Source organism: Acanthopagrus latus, chromosome 19 (genome assembly GCF_904848185.1).
Source record: "Acanthopagrus latus isolate v.2019 chromosome 19, fAcaLat1.1, whole genome shotgun sequence".
NCBI lineage: Eukaryota > Metazoa > Chordata > Actinopteri > Spariformes > Sparidae > Acanthopagrus > Acanthopagrus latus.
In genome coordinates this window covers 13692445-13710200 of record NC_051057.1, presented here as the reverse complement: position 1 = coordinate 13710200, position 17756 = coordinate 13692445, and the positions used below count along the sequence as shown (strand labels likewise).

The following is a 17756-nucleotide window of genomic DNA, read 5'->3' as shown; positions in this document are numbered from 1 at the left end:
AACTCAACATCGACAGAAGGATTAATGCACCCGTCACAGCATCGCACCAGAAGGGAGGTGAAAATTAGTGTGATGTGTTTCCATCGCTGCTGATTGGAGCTACAGCTCATGAATATTCGTTACTGCTACAGAGTCATTTGACCATGAAGTATATGCCGACTGAGAGCTTTCTAAAGTTTGAGAGGAGTAAAACACAGTATCAGAACTACTTACCATGTGATCATGGTGCTGACTCATATAAACGAAATGACAATGGTGATTTTTGGTGAATGAAAGCTTGCAGCGGTCAGTCTGATGAGATTAAATATTAGCACAGTAGATGTGTCAAAGCTTTGCAGAGCATCATCCAGGCTGGTGTATTCATGACCGTGTGGGCCAATAGACACGCTCCATATTTCTGTCCGCCGGGCCTGACACATGGGATGACTGTTTGATAACTCTGCAGACTGGCTGCTGATGTGGTGTCGGGCCTCAGAAATAGAGGTGGCATGGTGATTCACTGGAGCCACAGGAGCAGATGCCGGTGTTGCTAATTAGTCATTCGCACGCCGACACAACGCCACAACACATGAGAATGATGGGAGCAGTGACAGCTTCCCGGGCCTCAAACCTTCTCCAGTTTGTGTGTGTTTCAGATGTCACTGCATATGTAGGAGGGTTTGGACACAAGTGTATCCTTAGGTCCCAAAAACCTCATATACAATGATTAATGCATACATGGAGCCCTTACAAACAAAGAACACATGCTAATGTAGAAAAAAACAGGCGAAGAAGGTCTCTTACCCAGTGGTGTAGGGTATGTTGATGCCTCCTAAATTGATGCTCTCGCAGCCCACGATGAAGAGCGTGGAGAAGCAGAGCAGAGACACCCCGCTGCAGATCATTGCCAGCTTGGCTGACTCTCTGGCACCGAGCTTCAGCTTCTTGATGATGTAGCCCCCCAGCACGATGCCTACACCGGCGCTTGGTACGATGATCACACCTGCGAGAGAGATCAGTGAAAAGAAAGTGCGGGTGAGAACGAGGAAAAACTTCTTAAGTGTTGTGAACGGCACAGAAATAGAGCGGCTAATTTGTGCCTTGAAAAGCTGTTAACACTGAATTAATTACTGTAAAGCATGTCTGACTAAGTGCAATGATCATCTGATCTGCAGTGTTTTAATTAGGCACAGTAAGATGAACAACACGTGAACATGTAAGATGTCTTGTTGGACACGTCTGCGTCAATGACAATGTGACTTCCCCCGTTAAACCAAGAATAAATCACTTCAAAAGAAAATGACTGCTGTATCAATGTGACCAGGCTAAGCTATGGGCTAACAGTAAGTCACTTCAGGCTGTGGCACGTGCTCTCAGTCCACTTGAGATAGTCTAACTGACAGCACAGAGAAAAGGCAAAGCTGGCTGCTGGCAGGATGGACCGGGTGGCGTCATCAAGCAGCACTTAAACCCCAGGGAGGCACGTGCACACGGCAGCCCTCGAGCTCAACCGTACGAGCACGCGGCTGGGTAACGAGCAAGACGGGGGCAGCCAACGGGGGCGGGAGGTCATCAGAGATAGAGGATCAACAGTGAAGTGATCCAAGTACAGAGAGATGTCATTTGGCTTCTCTCCGTATGCAGAGACCAGGAGGAAGATAGAGAAGGCAAGAGACAGGCAGAGAGAAAGTGCCTCTGTGAGAGAGAGAGAGAGAGAGAGAGAGAGAGAGACGGCTGGAGCATAATATTATCCTGTAAGTGCATGTTTCTGTGCTAAAACCTAGTGCTTTCTGACAGATTAAACAGCCAAACAGATATTATTTCACAGTGACATAAAGGCACACACACTATGCTGTAGTGTGACATGCCACATAAATGATTTACACACATTTTATCTGGATTAACAGCTTTGCTGGCATGAATCAAAGTGCTAGTTTATTCTTAGTTATTTGATAAATGTGTGCATATCACCACTAATCTATTATGGAGATCCTACAGCAAAAGGAGGCATGACTCTCGTGACGTTTGCGCTGCTTGCATTGTCAACTGAGGCTCGTACAGCCGAGACAGAGAAGGAAATAATTGAAAGAGACAGTAGCTGATCATCAAGTGAGAAACAAAAGTCAGAGAAACGAGCGCAGAGCAGCGACAGCAGCATGGGGGGAAACTGCAGCTGAGGGAGGCGTGTGTGATATGTTACAGTGCTATTTCTGTAGCAACATCTAATGAGCATGTAGCAGCAGCACCTCTTCAACCGGGCATGATACATACCCAATGAGATGGTAATTTGCAAGACGTCAGTTTATCCCGTTTTGACTACTTTGGTGAGACAAAACAAACTATGACGTTCTTTTTCTTCACATACACCCTTTGGTGAACCACTGTGGCAACCGCTGCTATTTTTAATCGCCCAACACTTCTAATTATTTCTAACAAAGCACTGTTGGTGCTGCAGGAAACATAAAATGCGTTCAGTTCCATATGGAAAGATGGTACAATAAGTGGATTTGTTAAACCTGCATTAACTGATTTTTCAGCCATTTGAAAGGTAGACTTTTGAAGTCGATAAAACAAAAACAATGAGCGGAAAGACACACTAATGCTCTTTGGGAAGGGAGGCAAAACAGTGTTCTGTGTAATTTGACCCAATGTTAAAATAAAAATATTTACTAATTTGGCTTTAGCCTCCTGTGTAACTAAACTCTTGTTAATAGCCACGCTGTTAACACAGTGTTAATTGCTATTTCCCAAATTTTAGCATGCTAACCAAGATGATGAACATGGTATACCTGCTAAACACTGGCATGTTACCATTGTTACCGAGATTATATTAGCATGCTGACGTTACCATTTTGTCAAAACATTGCTAAATAAGAATCAACATTCTTGTCTTGCAATCTTAAAAATATTGGTTTCCATCTCCAATTGAATTGAATCCCGACTCTATTGTTCTCACCAGACGATGACAAAAACATCACAAATAATTCATTTACACATTCAGAAACGCCTGTTCGTCTGGTCATTCTTAAAAAACAATCCCTCCACAATTGTCGGGGGAATTGTCCCAGTTGGTCAGTCCATCTGGCTGCCAGAGGAAGTACTGTGCTCCCATCAACAGGAGAGCCTCCTCCTCCTTCCAACCATCATCACATCCCAGCAGCTTGGCATCATTTGGGTAGCCATGACAACCGCACCACCCGTTTGCCCTTACCCCTTGTATCCTGGCAACAAGCAGATGAGTTGAGGCAATGGCACCGTGCGCGTACGTGTGCATGTCTGGAGATGACCATATGTTAGCTAGCAGAGTACTGGAACACACACACCTTTTTGATTTCAGAGGCGTAATTGAGTTTTCAATCACTCCTTGCTGTAATAATCCCATCTGTAGATTAGTTGCGTTTTAGCACCGCTGGCTCAGACACAACTGAAGGAACACTCTACATGTGTGGTGCACATATATTACAGGCAGAGAAGAGGGTAGTGTGTGTGTGTGTGCATGAGAGACGACGTTATGATGAATGCATCTCCCGCAGCCGCCGGAGACTTGTGTATTGCAGTCGGGGGATGTAATAGACGCTTATCAGTGAATGAAAGTCAGTGAGACTCCATGACTCACAGCGCTGCCCTCCGACTGTGAATCACAGAGAGCACGTGGAGAGGTGAGAACAAATGTGAGCTTGAACTGGTACAGATGAGTGGTGTACAACAGCATGTGATACATCATCTGTCCTCCTGTCCAGGATCAAGTAGTATAAATGTAGAATAAAAAAAACTTGTATTCGAAATGTCAATGTGAGACTGTATTTATGTTAATGTGTCACATGTAGGTTTATCAATTTGAAGGCTCTATATATCCATCCATCTATCCATCCATCTCATTTTATGCTACTTAAGATGTTAAATATCTCTTTCTCACATCTTCCAGAGGGAGGAAGAGCTCATTTTCTCAGTCCTAAGCTCAGCTAATGTGGAGATTTTCTTACCATATACACTAGGTACTAATTTTAGGTAAATCAATGTGTCTCTTGACAGACAATACAAAGCCAACGACTACAACGATGGCAAAGTACTTCATCCATAAAATGCTGATGCTTACGGAATGTGAGACTCTGCACTGTTCTCCATTTCATATCACTGGAAATTTAGGATCTGTCAGTTTTGGACATTTGGTCAAACAATACAAGCGCTCTAAATAACAGTTTTGGTTCAGGGAAACTGCAATTTTTACCATTTTCTCAAACTTTACAAACTAAAATCATACCAAACACGATAGAAAAGTTAACCGCTAATTAGTCATACGAAAACAGCCACCAGAGATTGTTGTTTACATGACCCTGTTTGAAATTGATCTAAAATAAAATCTATATTATATAGAGCATTCATTCTTGTTTTACAGGCAGCTGAATAGTCTCATCATGTTCTACTGCATCATTGTTAATGTGAAATTTGATTTTGTTTTATTGCTCAGAACATATTGTAAAAAAAACAGGCTCCCACACATCCTCGATGGCAGCCCACACTGGATAGTGACTCACAAGACAACAGAGGGATATGTCTATGTACTGTGATAAAATGAATGAATACAAAAAGAAGAAGTGAATTAACAAACACTGTCCACAGAAACACTTACCAGTGTATATGCTGGCATTGGAGGCAGGGATACCAAACTGTGACTCAATAAACTTGGGAATGAAGGTGATGAAGGCGGTGACAATGGCACACTCTGCCGTGTAGGACAGGCTGACAAACAGGAAGGTCATGTTGCTGAGGATCCTCAGAGCCGCCTTGGGGAGGTCTGAGGGGGGAAAACAAGACAAGATTGAGCACTTCATCACATGTGGTGCTATAATTAACACACAATCAAGCTCTGTGCCTCTCATTCACACACAAACTGAAGCAGACAGAATCATCAGAAGAAGAATCACTCCTGGAAAGCTGCGATCAAAGAAAGACAGAAAAAACTGTGCCTGTAACTGTAGTAAATCTTAATGCCATCTTTAAATGTCTCTGAAATTCACACAGACACACGTTCAGCCTCTACTCATTACAGTTAGATAAGTATCCTTGTTTCAAGCAACACTGCAGAAGCAAACACTAACACACAAACACACAGATGCTCATTGTAGCCTGAAAACCTGCCTCGCTTTAGGAAACTCATGTAGCCAGCAGCACGTTTAGTGTATAGTGCAAGAACGTGGATCATGTGTGTCTCTGCTGCAAGCCCAAAACCAACCCGAGCTCTGCAAATGCAGCCTGAAGGCCGTCATCCTTGGTTCATCACAACAAAAGGCAAACATGCCCCGTTACGTCTTGCTTGGGGACATTGTCCATGTGATTTGCTTGACACGATGCAGAATGCCCTCTCATCCTGCCACTCAAAGTCATGTGGTCAAACTGTAAATACATTATTGTAACCAGGCAGAACTGCTCTATACACTGTATATACTTTGTTTGCACTTCAGTCATTTTACAAGCAAAAATGTCAAATATTTGCTGGTTCCACCTTGAAAAGGAACATGAAAAGGTACAGTAAAAATCTACCTGGTGTCCACATGGCAAATATGTAAAAAAGTATATTATATCAGAATACCAGCCCCATACCTTTCAGATATCTCATCATATGCTGTGGCACTCACCCAAAATGTGATCCTATAAAGCGTAACCTTGGATTTTTGGAAGCGATTTCTAACCCGGTTGAATAAATCCTGCACGTCTGCCAAGCTAATCAGCACAAGTGCAGCATTTTTAACACTGGGAGAAATAAACTACAAAGCCTGTCTGTCATTTTTAAGGTACTGTTTGTTTTGTATTTTTTATTTCCAGTGTCTAACTTCTTGCATTTGTTAGCTGGTTTAAATGTCCTTGTTGGAAACACAAGGTTGCAGAGAACACTGTTCTCATGGTCACAGGAACATACCAGCTCCTTCGTCTTGACAAGACCGAGGCACAAGTTTTGACAGAATGGGGATCTCTGCAATCCGCAGGGACCTCAGATTCAAGCTGCTGCTATGCTACATTAGAAGAAAGAGCTGTTGTAGTTTGGGCACCTGGTTAGGGTGTCCTGAGGAAGACCCAGGACATGCAACTCTGAGCTTGGGCAAACTGCAGTCACAGCAGATGTCGGGTTTGTTTTCTTGGAGTCTTCCATGACCATAACCCCAATGTCAAAGAAATATGAATTCTTTAGATCAATCTAAATGAAGGTCACAACTCAAAAGATTAATAGTTTAAAAGGACGGCAAGAAACACAAGCTCAAGTTGCTTTATATTGCGGCTGAAATCCAAAAGGTCAGGAAAAGTCCCTCCATCATAGATAATGACAAGCACCTTGAAGAAGCAAGATCTTTTCTATTGAAATTAATTTTAACTTTTGGGGCTGACTCAAGTCACAAACAATTTAGCATTGTCTATCCTTGACCTTAACCATCTGTGTGATGGTAGATGTGGGAGGACAGCATCCGAGGGTAACGTTCAGTAGAGCTTTTAAAGCTAAAAATTATCTCCAGATTTGATTTAGTTTTTGTTCCATCTGTACAGTTTTTTTCTCTCTCACTCTCTGTGTGCTCTATCAAAGGACACATTTGGGAGCAAAAGTCAGTCTTCAAAATATTTCCCTACGTTTAACCAAGCACGCAACTGGCATCTTTGATTTTGTTACATGTGTGGCCAGAGTGTTTAAATCCCCTGGCTGAGGGCAAATATCACGACTTTACAGTCATAAGGCTATCACGGGGGGTTTGTCTGTCTCGTGTGTATGACATCCACAGATGCCTCAAGCAAAGGAAGGACAAAAGAGAAAGGCAGGAAGAATGTGAAGTGGATTATCACTGCCTTTTATTGGGGAGGTTCTTATGAGGCTGTCCTGCATGACTGGGCGGCGCAGTCACTTGATTGGGGAGAGCCGTCTCAGCGCTAACCCAACTAATCTTGTCGGAGGCGGGAAAATGTTAGCATCTGTCAGTGTTATCTGAGATCAAAAGGTAGAATTAGAATAGTGACGCTAATTATTTCATTCCTGTGGAGCTGGGCTGTAATCTTGTCTGGAGGGGGACAGATGGCGAGGTCCTGTTGACGTCTGCAGCAGCTGCTCTCTATATCAGTCAGACCACTGGCTCGCATTAGTTGCCACACTTGCAGATCTGTGAGAATTTATTTGATGACTTTGACAAATTGTTTCATCCATCTGCTTTGTGCTTGACATTTCGTTTTGAATGTAGACAGGTGACAACAGGAAATTATTTGTAATATCCATAGCTGTACTACAGAACTCAAAATACTCAAGTTAATAGAAATGTGTCATTTTACATCTAATCTAATCTGGATTTTTTTGGTTGATGATTCCATACAGCATCTGTTAATTCTCCTGTAAGAATGACTAGTCAATCAAAAAATACAAAATCTGCCAAATATATTTATTGTTTAAGTAATTGATAAGGTTTTAGCTTCTCCAACATGAGGGATTTTCTGCTTTTCTGTGTCTCGGTGCCTTAGTCATTGTTAAACTAACGTAGCTCCCCTTCAAACACAAATAAGGGGAATTGCTCTTGTGACAACGTAACTGTACTATCTTGAACTTGTCGCTGCATAAATCTTTAAGTTGGTGCACCACATTTGTTTTCATTCTTTCTCCAGTGTCTATGTTCGTTTAATTTTCCTCACTGTACAACCTTTGTTCAGGGAAAAACATTAAGTACTTTTTTGAGAGTGTAGGAACCAAAACATTCGCTGTAGCTTAGCCTTCCTGTTTTTACATTCTTTCATGGAAGTAAAAACTGAGTCTTGGGACAAAGCTACATTTGATTTAAATGAATGAATGATTGAATGGCTATATCTGTAAACTCAAACCTGTCAGATAAGTTATTGGCTATTAAAATATGACTTTGCTATACAGTATGTGCCTGTAGTAATTCATCGATAGTAGCTAAAACTCCGTCAGATGCCAAGCCCAACAAATGTTAAGAATTGCTTACACATAGCAAAGACATGGGTTTGAAGTATTCCATTATCAAAATGTTTCCCTCTGACGTGCATTACTGAAAATATTTAGTGTTGTGCATTTTCTTGCCCTTCAGATCGGCAACAAAAAAAAAAGCACTCAGTGCAGCATATTTTTCATCAAAAGTGCTGAATTTGTGCTATAGACACACACCTCGATAGAAGGACAAACACAGCACCAAAATACATCACAGATCCAAACACTTAAGTGCCCAAGTCTGCAAAATTGGCTGTAGTTTGCACAACAGCTCAAAACATCCTGCTGGGACAAGTAAAACAGCAGGAGAGCCAACAGAGCTGAAGGAGCTGTAATGCATTCATGCTTGTGTTATCTGCTCGCCGAGACTAAATCATGTCTTGGCTGTTCTGAGGAATACACACATGCATGGATCTGAATATGCACTCATTTAAATACATGTTAGAGTTCTCCTCATTGTTATTTTTGCATGTAATAAAGAGAGAGAACAAACATGAATGCTACAGCTTTGCTCTGCTGCCGAGTCTGTCTGTTCCTGTGTGTGGAAACGTGACTGAGTTCCCCTGAGAGCTCATTTAAGAGCGAGAGAGAGAGAGAGAAACAGATATCTGACAACAAGAGGAAACTGGGGAACACTGGAGCAGAATTCAGTTTAACCGGGGGGCTCTCCCCAGGAAAACTAGGAGATTCCTGGTATATCTGGCTCAGAAAAGACAAAACAAAAGCACAAAGGTGCACAGGAGCAAACGATCTAACAAGCACCATCTCTAATTACTGTATTGTTATTCATATGATCACATGACTGGTTGGTTTGGGGAAGCAATATCAAGACTGCGAAACTCAACATGAAGTCTTCAACTGACAACAATAATGTCTGACTTGTATCCATGTTTAGATTTCATTTACTAGGGCAAAGAGAGCCTAATGTGCAATCAAACTGCCATGTCTACAGTAAATTACTTGCTTCCTTGGTCAACTGAACCTCCTCCATCACAAATCAATAACATCTTTACGGGAGATCTCAACAGAGCATCCACTATTAGATGAGATGACTAATCCTGGCCATTGATTGGATTATAGGCCATTTGTCCATCAATAGTTCACACTTCCTTTATGTAAGACACATCAGGGAGACCAGAGGTGTCAAAGGAGGGCTGATATTATCTCTTCCTCACCTTTGATGTCCTTTCCAAAGCCCATGGAGGAGGAGACGTTCTGGCCTTTGCTACTGGACTTCTCCTTCATCACTTCGTCGTCGCTGGAGACATCGCCGGGTGAGGTGATCTTTTTCTTCTTCCTCTTCTTGTGGCGTGGAGGCAGCTTTTTGGGGAAGGCAAACATGGGGAAGATGACCAGGAGCATGGCTATAGCGCACAAGAGGAAGCCGCTCCACCTGTAAAGGAAGAAACAACACAAGGGTTCTTAAAGGCAACTGAGAATAGAGCTGCAACGATTAGTTGCATAAACAATGAAATAAATAGAGGAAAACTGATTGCCAAATATTATGATAACTAATTGTTTAAAGGTGCACTGTGTAGTTTTGAGGAAGAAGTTTTAAAATACTAAATTGTTTACAATATTTATGATGCAACAATGCAAACCCCAGAACACTGTTTTTGAAGCTAGAAATATAAAAGTAAACAGTGTTGTCATTTAAGGTCAGGTTGTTTATCAGTTTAGTCAGTCAAGTTTGTTTAGTCTGCTTGGGCATAAGAAAATAAAAAGGAATCATTCATTGAAGATCTTTCTCTTCTTTTTAAAATGTCTTCAAAACTGCAGAGAGCACTTTTAACTGATAATGAAAATATCATTAGTTGAAGCCCTAATTAAGAGTAAAACGCATGTAAAGGCTCAGGGCAGTCATCCAGATGCGCATGCATATTTACCAGTTGCCAACAAAGCGAGGGTCACTCTGGTCAATGTTGACGACAGTTTTAGGGTCCACATAGAAGCCGATGAGGACACCTCCCAGCAGGTAGCCAGCTGCAGGTCCCAGGGCTCCCATCACATACATAATGGCTGGAAGAAACACAGACACAACCAATCAGAAACATCCACATCATCATCTTGAAACAGACATGAAATAACATGTATGTTTTGAAGAGCATGAACTCTCCTTTTGTCTCAGAGCCTACATGTTTTTCCACTTTCTTCATTATTGCTTTTAATGACCGGCTGTTAGCTGCGACTTTTGAAATCAGTCCTGTGGTAGCTGTTCATTACCCCTGATGCCATGCCCACTTTATTCACAACACCTGTTCTCAGATCAGTAGACTCTCTACCAGCCTTTAGGTCATTTCTCACAGCTTTTCAAGCATCTGTAACGGCTACCCTGAAAGCTCCAGAGCTCTGACCTGAGGGCACGCTTGTAGCTCTACAGTGCTGGAGCGAGTGGGGAGGGGGGTGTGTGAAACATTAACCCTCTGGGGCTCTCAGACAGTCACTGAGGTGAGCCAATCACACTCCATCACTTTGCTGCAGGAAGGGAAAAACTCATTAAAGTTAGATAACCTTAGTTGGACAAGTGGAAAAACCTCCTGCGGACATCCAACAGAGACGTGAGTCAAAGCCATTTACCAGCTGTAATCAGGGGGCAAAACTTTCTATAATTACACCTGGAACATTGCCGCTAGCTGCCAGGGTGTGAGAGTGCGCGCATGTGTGTTTGTGTCTGACTGAGGGGAGGGATAAGCTCCTTACGATGGTTGTGTATGTGTGTGTGTGAGCGCATTAAAATGTTTCTGTGAATGACAAAATTCTCACCCACAACTAAACTCTGTTCCTCCATTTGTGTCTCTCAAATGTCACCTTCTTGGATGCCAGCGCTAAACCCCAACGGCATTGTGTGTTTTTGTGTGTGCGCAGGTGTGCTGTGTGTCAGGAACAACATTCAAATGTCTAATCTTTCCCCAGAGACCAGAGGAGCACCCAGATTGCATAACAGATGCATACACACATCTGTCCTCTATCGAGTCTATCTAGTTTTGTTTTTGCCAGAGTGGACTCTCAAACACAATTTCATCTACGTCTGTTTCGCCCAAATCCTTCCTCTGCCCTGCCAACATTTGCATATAGCATCCCCGTATCCCAAGAGGCTTGTATCTTTTTACCGCCCTCGTATTTCCATCCCAACACTTTGAGTGCTTTTGGACATCCTTTCAAACCTTGATGTGGCTAACAGAGCACAAAAATGTATGTTATCTAAACTGTATTAAATCATGGCTTCATTGAACAAAAATTATTGGGGAAAAGAGAATAAGAGGAAAATATTGCCTAAAGAACAAAAGGCCCTTCAACAAATCCTCTTATCAGCCTAAAGCAGACGCAGACACACACACACAGAAAATACAAAGCAATAATGGTCAATTTCCTTGGCTCCAAAAACTCACACTGCACATATACAATATGTGGGAACAAAGAGAAAATAGTTAGATACATGTACGAAAAATACAGAAAATACGTCTTAGTGCGTTTCGTGTAAGGCCTGAAGGTCAGCAGGAAGTTTAATTCCCCAAAAATTAACGTGAGCCGATACAAACCACATCTCTAAACACCTCAAGCAAGCATCCATCCCTCTTTCATGGCCTTTTTTTCTCTTTCCTAGCACATCTCATATTTCCTCTTTTTAACTCCTTTCACCGCGCCATTTCTCATATCCTGCTGGCCGGAGAGTCAATTCACTGCGGCAGTCAAACCGTTAGACAATGTAACTGGATAAATTACCACCCAGGGACAATAAAATATTAATTATAGTTGGCAAGGACAGCAAGAAGACTTATCTTATTATCTCCATCTTGAAATTGTAAACGTCTCACAAAACCTAAGCTAGTGAATCATGCTTTTGTGAAACACGGCAAGAAAAGATGTGACAGCTATAAAGCACAGAACATGGTCTGCATTATAAAGGCTGGCTATAACGTCAACTAGAGCTTGACAGCTGAGTTTAAGGATGAAGACAGGTCTGAATGGTTGGTCGTCTGTTTCTCTATGGAGCCTCAGACCAGCTGGACTCTTGAATATTATATTATAAATGCAAAATCTTGACAATTATACAGACGATCATGTAGTTTTTGAGCTGGTTAATAATGGATTTGCTTAAAAAAAAAATTGTAGGATTTTTCTATTAAACTATTAAAGAAATAGACAACTATTTTGATAGTTGAAAGTAAAATTTATAAACAGATAACAGAAATAAAAACAATTGTACTTCTAGTTGCAGCCCTAATTTCAAGCCTGAATATACAGTAACTAAAGGACAAGGTTGCCATTTTTGCCGCAGAGTGCCCGATAAAAAAGTCCATCGATGAATAATTCCCATCACCTCACCCTGCAGACTGCTGACCCTTCTTGTGCTCCTAATATAAACTCACCATCATTTGAACACACTGTGGCTTGAGCCAGACACACTAGGTGCAACCAGCCATTCCCTCGCCAGCCAAAAGGTTGAGCACCAAGTATGGTTCTTTGGTTGCCCTCCAACCTCCAGCCTCCCTGTTCCTGGGAACCCAGGCTGGGGCAGCCATATTTCATAACCCTTGGGTGATTGTGTAAGGTGCCTGCCTTGCCACTCCATCCATCACGTTAACAGCGTTCTGCCCGATTGGAGGACAGAGGGGGTCGTAAACCGTGCCTGACTGGTTACCCTAACCCTGCCCGCCTGGCACCGAGCCGGAATGTTTGGGGATGAAGGGATTGGAAAGGCTGCGGCTGGGCTGAAGGGCAGCTAGGGCAGAGCCATCGGATTGAGGAATATGCTGGCACAGCAGCAGCGCTCCATCACACACAAACACACATGCTGCTGGGACATACGTCAGTGGAGAGCTGGGGGTGCATGCCAATGGAGGACGCATGGCGCGCCACAGGCTCACTTTACTCAATTACGCAATAGACCTTTACCAGCAGCACGTGAAGGACAATGCATTATAAGCTTCATATTGCTTTCTACACGTGTGGAGGTAATGGATTAGATGGTTTCCATTGCAGTTATTGGCTTTTCACTCTTATGTTATACAAAGTCAGCACCTAAACCATCTACGTGACCATCGAGCCTGACTTTCAATACACGGTTGTAATATTGCGCTGACTGTGTTATATGCATTAGGCACGCATGAGAAGATACAAATTGAGGATGAAGTCAGAGAGCATGCAAGTTAACATATTACAGACAGAATCCAATCTTGGCAACGAGTTATTAATGAGGTCTGAGAAAATGTATAGCCTGGGAAAAAAACAAAACAAAAACACTTGTGAGCACTGGAAAGAACTCATGTTGAAGCACCAAAGCATCAATTACAACCTAAACCTCAACCAATGTCGCTCTCTGCCTGCATATTAAATACATACAAGTGCAGGCAGATAGACAAGTGAGAGGGGATGGGTGAGAGTGAAGGAGGTGTCAGGTAAGAGAGTTTTATAGGGCATCATCAACCCCAATTTAGTGTTTCAGTTCTTATGGTTGTGATGGATGGACACGGCGATGTCAGGCAGAGGAAGTAGAGATTTACTCAACAATTTTGCGAAGATAAAGACAATATAGTAGGACGAGGAAAGAAATGAAAATGGATAAAGTCATGTAGTTGCAGGGAGAGAAAGCGGAGGAGAAGAATAACCAGCGTGAGTGATGGAACATCAAGAAACAGAGGGAGAGGAGCTGGGCTGCAGTCTGTGGCGACTGATCCTGCTGTGTAACCGAGTGATAAAGCTTGCTCAGCAACATCCCTCTCACATCTAACCTTCAGGGACCGTTGCTCTGTTGTCTCCACTCTGCCTCCTCCACACTCTGTAAGAGCTCTGCGACCCCCCCCCACCCCGAATATCTGCATTCATGAGAGGCACTGACTCATTCAGAGCTTGTAGGACTGAATGAGGGTAAAAAATATTGAGAAGTATGGCAGCAAAGAGCAGGAGAGGCATGAATTAGAAGTGTGATTGCCATAAGGCTAAAGCCCGGGTGGCTATTGTTCCTTATGAATTGGCGAAATTATCTTCACAGCAGAGCTGCTGTGTTCTACCTTATAGATTTTGTTTTATTGTTTATATTATTTTGCTCATCCGTCGTAGCAATCTAAGTCTGCAACTAATGCCTTATTTCTGATTAAGACAGCTCATCACAATTTTCCACTGTCAAATTTAGACTGTTTGTCTGACCAACTCTCAAATTATTATCATTATTATTACAAATTATAAGGCTGTGCAATATCACAATTTACATCATGTGATGAAGGAAACACATCTCGCGATTCGTATTATGATTTTTTATGCCTTTATTTCATAGTGTCGCAAATCACTCTCCTTATGGCATTGTTTTGCATCATTTGGATGAACCAGGTAGGATTCAGGAAGAAAAAGGCCTTTTCATGAGGCCATTTTATGTAATTTATTTATTTACAGGAAATTTGCTATAGAATATGTATTAGTATTTTTGTATGAAATGACCTATAGTGGGATATGAGATCTGTCCGTGCTAATTTACAAGAATATAAAACAGAGAAAAGCCATTTTTCTCAAAGAAAAAAAATAATAATAATAAAATAAAACAAATAAAACAAAAGGCTGAAATGGTTCATAGATAAATGAAAAATGTTGACTTGCATGTGCCACGGATCACTACTACTGAGAAATATACTTCTGAAATATACTGCACCCAGCTGCCTCCGTAGTTGCCTTGGCTGTGCATGGAATTTCAGGCATAACAATAAAATGGCGTCTGCAGTGTCTGTCCCCCACCACCCCCCACTCCAACCTCTCTGACCTTCTGTTCTCCTCACTCCTCACCCTTGAGACACAGCCAGAGCAGCGGAGAAAGAAGGACGGAGAATACAGAGCGACCAGACCTGATGAGAAAGCACATCTCACCCTAATGAAGCAGCTCCCCGGTGGCCGAACTCATTACCACAGATTAACGATTTGATTCAATTGCGTGGACGAAATAAGAGGACGGGATGTTCGTTGCCTCGTCAGAATGCTGTGGGGTTAAAAGGTTTCAGCTACAATTCACACAACGGAAGAATTCTCATCATGTGCAACTCTACAAAAGATGAAATGAAACTGCGCCAGTATGAGTTTATGTTTACATGCAGGCCATGTGCAGTAAGTCTCATTTACTTTGGGATTCGTTTCTCCCCTGTTACTGTCCTGCAATAAAGGCTGCTAAGGTATGAGCCTGCCTCTGTAATCCGTCTCCGCTCTTTGGCTGGAAACTTAGTTTCAATGAATTATGTAGCGCTCCACCTGTCTATTAGCCTGAAAAGCTCAGTCAGCCTCCAAACAAGCCTGGGAATGGATGGCAGGCAGCAACACAGCGACCTTGGATTTGTATTCAGTGTGTTACGCCAGAGCCGTCTAATCTGTGAAGGATTCACTCACATTGTCTTCCATGCATTACTCAAGAGCTGTGTCGTGTTGATTTATTTGGCATGATGCATCGCACATTACCTATTCACTCTGACCTGGGAAAATAATTGATTTTCACACCTGCTGTGCGACAGAAAAAAACTAAATGTGCTATTCTGCTTTATTTAATAACATTACTTTATATGATCAGTCCTTACACACTTGTGAATTCTGATCTTCTGAAATGTACAGTCAGGCTCAATGCCTGCAGCTCTGCGGAAAGTGGAGCTGCAGGTGATGGCTGTATGACAGATCATCAATGCTGCTGCAGAGAACGATAAAGAGAGGGACGGCACTCTATGTATCCCTGTGTTATGGGGATCAATTCAGTCATGTGACCTTCCCCAGCAGAGAGACAAGAGGAGGAAAAAGACAATGAAATAGGGGAACGACGGCATTGTCATGGCGACTTGCTGACATAGCAGTGTCTTCTTACAAGTCCTAACCTTACAGTTTCACCCAGAGGGCATGCACAGGGCGACTGTGGCTTCTCACACATACATATACAGAGAGTAAGGGCAGCCAACTACATTAGCAAGCACGAGTTATCTTGAGGATGATAAACCAGAATGCAAAGTTTTAAAGTCAAAGACATGTTTTTTTCTAAATCTCTCGATCTCTTTAACCTTGCATCATAATCTAAAGGGTGAGAAGTTTTCCAACAGAAAACATAAAAAATAAGGAAAAAGTTTAGTGGAGCAGTTAATATACTTGCATCATATTTATAGTTCTACTGTATTGCATTTCAATAATAAAACATGAACTGCTGCAATGATTTTTTGGAATGGACGTTGTGACTCAGAGGAGTAATGAGCCCCGGTAATTTGATGTCTCGCGCATAAACAGAATACTGACCACCCTCTGTGTGTGTGTGTGTGTGTGTGTGTGTGTGTGTGTGTGTGTGTGTGTGTGTGTGTGTGTGTGTTTTCATGGCTATTTTGTAGCAGCCTGGTGTCATTTGCATGTGATTTAATGAAGGTAAACACAGCAGACGGCCGTGCATAATGGCACAGCGCTCCGCTCAAATCGGAAGCTGCAGATGTATCAGCGTATCTGTCCTGGTGCCTTCAGGTGACTGCAGCGATTTAATGACCTGAATGAGATTTTCAGACAGCATAAAAGAATATGTGGACAACAGACAGGGAGATAAATGTCTCTGCAAAAGTTGCTAAACCTTATACCATAAAAGAGCAAATTGTCTTTCATAGCCTTAGGAGAAGGGTTGTTGTCATGATTGTGCGGGTTGCTGCAGGTTAAGTATGAGGGAAATAATGGAAAAAAGCTCTTAATTGATTCTCGTACGAGTGCTTCTTATAGAATAATATGGAGGCTGATGGAAATCCTGACAGAGGAAGTGAGGGGGCATGACATGACATGTAAGAATTTAAAATCAAAACATTCAAAAAAATGTCTGAAACCATCACCAGAAGGGTAAGAAATAACAAATTTGATATTATCTGGTAGTTTGTCAAAGAAGTCTTTGTACTGCAGAGATATCTAATGAAGTTAGCATGCTAATCAACCCGACCTGGGCAGGTAACCCTCTTTCTCACAGCAGTCCAAAGCTCCTGTACTAGCAGTGCAAACACCAAGCCTATCCCTATAGTTAGATTAGCTGGACCACCCCAAGGAGAGAGAGACAGTGCAGGATCAGAGTCATGCTAAATAATCCCGGACTTAAGGCTGCTCCTGGCTAATGCCCCTCGCAGAAAAGCGAAATAGAAGAATGGGAATCAGGGACTGATGAGCCTACATCTTTAGATCAATTACATCATGGATCAAGCTTTTGCACCCAACAGGCAGACTGATTTCAGAACCAGCAGAGCGCAGGACAAGGAAAGGTGGACTACAACTTTACATGACTGATGCATGGCCTATCATGATTTCCAAAGTTTAAGATGATATATAGTCTCACATCACGATGACGAGCCACAGTGGAATTGAGTGTAATAGAAAAAAAATATTCCATCAGGTCAGAGACTAAATCAACATAAACCCAACAACTCTCACCAATTCTCACTTAAAATTATAGTCAAGCATTGAAAAAGAAACACATACATAAACACATTTTAGTGGCCTGTTGGAAAGAGATGAGTGATTAGATGGGTGGGATTGGTAATGTGGGATGTGGGAAGTAAATCTGAATAGCCACAACAGCACACATTGTTCAAAAAATAGACACAGACGGATGAAAACCAGACAAAATCAGTGCAGCTCCAGCCTGGTAGAGTAAGATCAAGTAGCCATTTTCTGCCATGTGTTAGGCCGGCAGATATAGTCTCTGTGATAATAACATGCCGATTTTGCTTTGCGGTGGCACACCAGTTGGCCTAGTGCTTCCAGTCTGTCTGGGCACCCAAACAGAGCACAGCCTCAGGTCTATTAATATGCCTGCCTGCTCATACAATTGACA

General features: G+C 42.3%; 1 protein-coding gene across 2 annotated transcripts in view; it reads right to left on the bottom strand.

Moving 5' to 3' along the window:
• Positions 1–17756, bottom strand: part of LOC119008335 (solute carrier organic anion transporter family member 5A1) — a 41239-nt gene that overhangs the window by 8572 nt on the left and 14911 nt on the right. For both annotated transcript variants that reach the window (XM_037078482.1, XM_037078481.1), the window contains 4 exons: positions 9838–9970; positions 9127–9344; positions 4610–4774; positions 784–982 (listed from right to left, as the gene is read on the bottom strand). In XM_037078482.1, the coding sequence (XP_036934377.1) occupies positions 784–982; positions 4610–4774; positions 9127–9344; positions 9838–9970 (715 nt within the window). The remainder of the gene's footprint in view (positions 1–783; positions 983–4609; positions 4775–9126; positions 9345–9837; positions 9971–17756) is intronic.